The sequence below is a fragment of the Olea europaea genome, chromosome 10 (assembly GCF_002742605.1).
Source record: "Olea europaea var. sylvestris chromosome 10, O_europaea_v1, whole genome shotgun sequence".
NCBI lineage: Eukaryota > Viridiplantae > Streptophyta > Magnoliopsida > Lamiales > Oleaceae > Olea > Olea europaea.
This window is the reverse complement of record NC_036246.1, coordinates 45,228,606-45,233,241: the sequence shown is the minus strand read 5'-3', so window position 1 is coordinate 45,233,241 and position 4,636 is coordinate 45,228,606. Positions and strand designations below refer to the sequence as shown.

Here is a 4,636-nt window from a genome sequence, read left to right as displayed (position 1 = left end):
CAAAAAAAATAATAATAAAACAAACCTAAACACACTTAGAGGCACATTAAGCAGTCAACTACTAAATTAACTGCTTAATTTACTCTTACTGCCAAGGCAAAGCATTTTGCTCACGCTTCTTCTAGACACCCTTCGTAGAACACTGATTGAAACTATTTAATGTCTTGGAAATTGAGTTTTTTCTTTACTAAATATTTAGAATCGAGGCCTATGTTCATAAAGTGTTTATATATACTCAAATCACTTGTATCCACACATTTAAAGGGATCACAGGTGCTATGATCATACAAAATTGTTATTGAATTTTTCATTTCTTGTTCAGTTCTGAAAATTAGGTCCCTAATACGAAGAGTAAAATTAGAAAAATATCCAAGAGATTAGGGGGCCCTATTATCTTAGCCCAGTTTTTCAGCGACTCCAAGCCCCCAATCAATGTGGGATTTTCTGGAGCCAAACTGTTGTTTCTCCAAGTTCCATCAGCAAAGGAGAACATGCAAGTTCGACAAACTGAAGCCTCTTTGTTGTTTCTCCAAGTTCCATCAGCAAAGGAGAAAATGCAAATTCGAAAAACTGAAGCTTCTTTTTTGTTCTTTCCATTCTCGCATTGGAAACTCAACGGCTAAGAACAATATTAAAGAGAAATGAGTTAAAATCTTGTCTGTTCTACTTACCAGTTTTATCCAATATTTCGTACTAAATATGTTCCATCTTCTGTGTTCTTCCATCTGTATATATCTACTAGAATGCACGTTTAGACCAGAGAAAAAGAAAAGGCAAGTGGAAATTCCCACTATAACATTATGAACACTTTACATTGTTGGCATGACTAGTTAAATTACATTTTTCAGGTCACAAACAGACAAGCAAAAGATCTAAACATGAAGGAAATACAGAATTTACACTCAGATCACTCCTTGCATCCTTAGTAACTACGTACAGATGGCCTCCATTATCTCCATGCAATCGAGGCTAGGATAACCATTCTATGTCGCTTCACCCTGTCTCGGTTTGTATATTTGATCAAACCTTAGCAGACACAACAGGGAAAAGAGGCAACGGGTTAGAATTACATATTTAGTAGCGAAAGTCGCATGCATCATAAATCAAACACTTGGCATACCTCAGGCGGAACTTTTGATGATGCATCCATATTAGCTTCAGCAGGTACATCAGAGATGCGGGCTTCTGATTTCTCGTTTGAATAACTGCCACATTATATTCCGAAAGAAATTAGGATTCCCGTTCTACCACATTGAGTTAGTCACCGGATTCCTAATTTCTCCACCTCACGCATTGAAAAAAAATAAACAAATAAAAATAAAAACTAAGTGCATAGTGCATGTTTGGTATACGTCGGTATTAATATGACTTATTTTTCTTAGCCTAACATTGCCTAATCCACCTACCCAAACATACTGAAATTTGCAGCCTAACATAACTAGAAATAAAAGCTCACTTAAGACATCATGCTTACGTCGATAGTATCGTCACCCAAATGAGCTCCACACAGTCGACCCAAAGAAGCCTTTGTTCAACAGGGATCGCACCGTAGGTAATGAGATGAGCAAAAGGCCAAAGCTTCCAACCCGCCTGAAAAAAAAAAGCCAATGTTCAATAACACTGTTAGAATGCATATCAAATTTTCACTGTGCAGTGAGGAAAAAAAATATAGTTTTTACTTGAACTTGAGAAGACAAAGGTATTGCCAATACGTCATGACAGAAAGGAGTGAACAAATTATGGAATGTTTATGATGATTAGCTCAAATCTACTGAAGCGACATAGTTTACCAATTCAGAGTACAAAGGAAGGGCTCAATCACCTCAGCTAAAAGATATCTAAAAGCAAAATAGGAGAAAAATTTTAAATGGGTAGCAGAGAGACTTGAACTCGTATCTTTTCTCTAATCTAGTATACACCTGACATTTAAAAGCTTGTGCTGTTAGAAAGGGGACAAAGTTATTTATCTAAATTGTTTTCAACAGTGTCACGTGAGTAAACCAGTCGCAGATAATTTGTTGTGCACATCATAAGTGAAAAAAGTTCAGGAATTTTAAAGCTTCAAGCTTATGGTTAAGTTAAAAATAAAAACACAGAGAAAACAATTAAGAAACTTCATAGCTAACAATAAATTATATCCATATACTGCAGACATCTATTGATGCTCAATCCCACCATGCAGAACTCTTCAAATAGATCAGAAAATAGAAGTTTGCTATAATTAATTTTCTTTGGGATTTATATTTACTCGTTCAAGAAAAGGAAGTAGTCTTACAGTTAACATGGGCCAGAATGTAGCTGTTAATTCATTAAAAATGTTTATGGGGGATTCAAGACGGAGAACTCCTAATACTGTAAAGTAAATACTGTTCCAAACTGCAGACCATGCCGTTTGATCAAATGCTACTTTCACAGGAACCACCCACCAATCGTCAAAAGGAAATAAAGCCTGGAAAAGGAGACACGTTTGTCAAATAATTAGCGAGGAAAATAAGTGAATCACAAGAATATTCGAGGCAGAAGATATTGAAACTGCAATAATTACCTCACAGAACTGATAGTAATAATGGGAAAGGGATCCATGCAGTGTAAAGCCAACTAACCCAGATCTGAACGTGCGAGCACGGTCAAACTCAAACAGAGGTTTTCCTTCGTAACACTGCAAAAAATATCACGTTAACTCATTAACAGCCGATAAGACTTCACTAAAATCAACAAATAAAAGAGCTGTTAGCATTTTAATAAGAGAAAATTTTAACTAACCTGTGCAATCCAATCCCCCACGGAATACACCACTCCGCTTATTACCATTTTTGCTAAGACAGGGTTTGCTTTAAGAGCTTCCTCATATGCACTCCAGTTGTGTTGTGGTGCGTATCTCAGTATTTCATAGAGGGTCCATCCCTGAACAAACAAACAAAATGAGTACAATCTTATACGTAAAACCCAGTCAATATATGTATACAGGTATAATAAAATAATTTCGAACAGAGGCACACCCAAGTTGATGAATATATGTAATTATGTAAGCCAGTTGAAAGACTCAAGCACAAATAGGAGAGAAGGAAGTGGAGAAAACCCGTGTCGACTTGGTGCATGCAAGAAAATGATAATATTCATACACTCACATCACCTGAAACCATGAAGAAAATGCAAAATATACTAGAAAACTTTTCCAAGATATTTGCATGTACATAGATATACTTACAACCATATTGGACCGAAAAATATATTTATCTATGCTCCAATACAACATATAGGGCTCCATACAGTTCAAATGTTGGTATTACTTCAAGGAATATAAACATTAAAAAGTTCTATAAAACCACATGACAACAACGGAAGAAAAGATCACACAAAATTTCCTCTTCAATAGTTTATTAAAGCTTGCAAGCTCTTAGAGGTAAATGGCATCACGATCTGAAAAAAATACATTTCAGGTTCCAGTAAGCTCTTTAAAAGAAAATGCTAAAGAAGCCTGGTACAAGCAATTATATCAGCTTATAATAGAGAACCCTGGCATGAGAATTAAGCTCAGTAATACAGGTTTCAAGATATGTCCAAAAATGCAACCCTCAAGGAAAACTAATATGCCACAGTAACAGTTGAGAGGAATATCCAATAAGCAATATCTAAGCAAGCAGAAATTTCCCACTGTTTTGCACAATTGACAAGAGCATACATCTAGGGTCAACTATAATCTCAAAAATCAGTAATTTCAGGTAGTACCTCTAAGAAGTAAAAATTTTATCACTCAACCAGTAAGGTTCTATATAGACATAATATCCCGCAAGCAAAGGAATGTTTTGTTCGTAGTTTTCTGCATTGAAGTATATCACTTTTTTATACATCAGCTATCAATTCTTTGTCCTCATTCTGTATTTGAAATCCATTTTCCTTATATCCAGATGAGCTCCTTTCCCTTTAAGAATCAGATCAACTCATAATTGGCAATCTACTTACCTATATCTCCCCTGAACAGTCCATTGAGCATGTAAGAGGAGTTGTAATTGTAGAGATACTTCGTTATTTATCAGTTACTGGACAAACAAATACAGCCCACCAGTAACAGTCAAGAGAAAATATTCAATATCTGATCGACGAAAAATTGTCACCAGAAAACCTATCACATTCCATAAGAGCACAAGTGAGGGGCAAGCAATAACCTCTTATTCCAGTAATTGAGCCTAGAAATCTAAGAAATAATAACGTGGGGAGAATACAAACAAAGGGGTGAAATGGAAACGAGATTGGCAAAGTCTCATCTCAATAATCAAGGACTCAAGAATGATTCCAATTTCAATCTGCTAAACTTATAACAAAATTCGTATAAAGACTCAATTTTGCATACTCTATATGTATAGAGAATTAATTCTTCAAAGGCCGGATTCACATACACATAAGGAATAACAAGTCTCAACAATATGCCAAGAAAATCAACACAAATGTCACCCACAATCCACACAAAAATGTTATAAATTAACTTCAAACTTCACAAAATAAAAGCAAATTATAAGATAATTCCACTCACATGCCAATAATCACGATCTATAGTGAGCAACTTTGAGATAGCAAAAGTTCCTGCAGCCAAGACAATGGTGGCATTAATAATCCTATCAATAAGCCTCTGCATATC

At 35.4% G+C, this 4,636-nt stretch overlaps 1 protein-coding gene across 2 annotated transcripts in view; it reads right to left on the bottom strand.

Moving 5' to 3' along the window:
* Window positions 1–762: 762 nt before the first annotated feature.
* LOC111402518 overlaps window positions 763–4,636 on the bottom strand; it is a 4,366-nt gene continuing 492 nt past the window's right edge. The window contains exons 1-7 of one of the 2 annotated variants that reach the window (XM_023030886.1): window positions 4,532–4,636; window positions 2,764–2,904; window positions 2,546–2,659; window positions 2,276–2,449; window positions 1,475–1,590; window positions 1,121–1,205; window positions 763–1,026 (exon numbers count right to left, since the gene is read on the bottom strand). The exon at window positions 4,532–4,636 is cut by the window's right edge and continues 491 nt beyond it. In XM_023030886.1, coding sequence (XP_022886654.1) covers window positions 1,021–1,026; window positions 1,121–1,205; window positions 1,475–1,590; window positions 2,276–2,449; window positions 2,546–2,659; window positions 2,764–2,904; window positions 4,532–4,636 — 741 coding nt within the window. In that variant the 3' untranslated portion in view covers window positions 763–1,020. The remainder of the gene's footprint in view (window positions 1,027–1,120; window positions 1,206–1,474; window positions 1,591–2,275; window positions 2,450–2,545; window positions 2,660–2,763; window positions 2,905–4,531) is intronic. The other variant, XM_023030887.1, reaches the window with a different exon arrangement.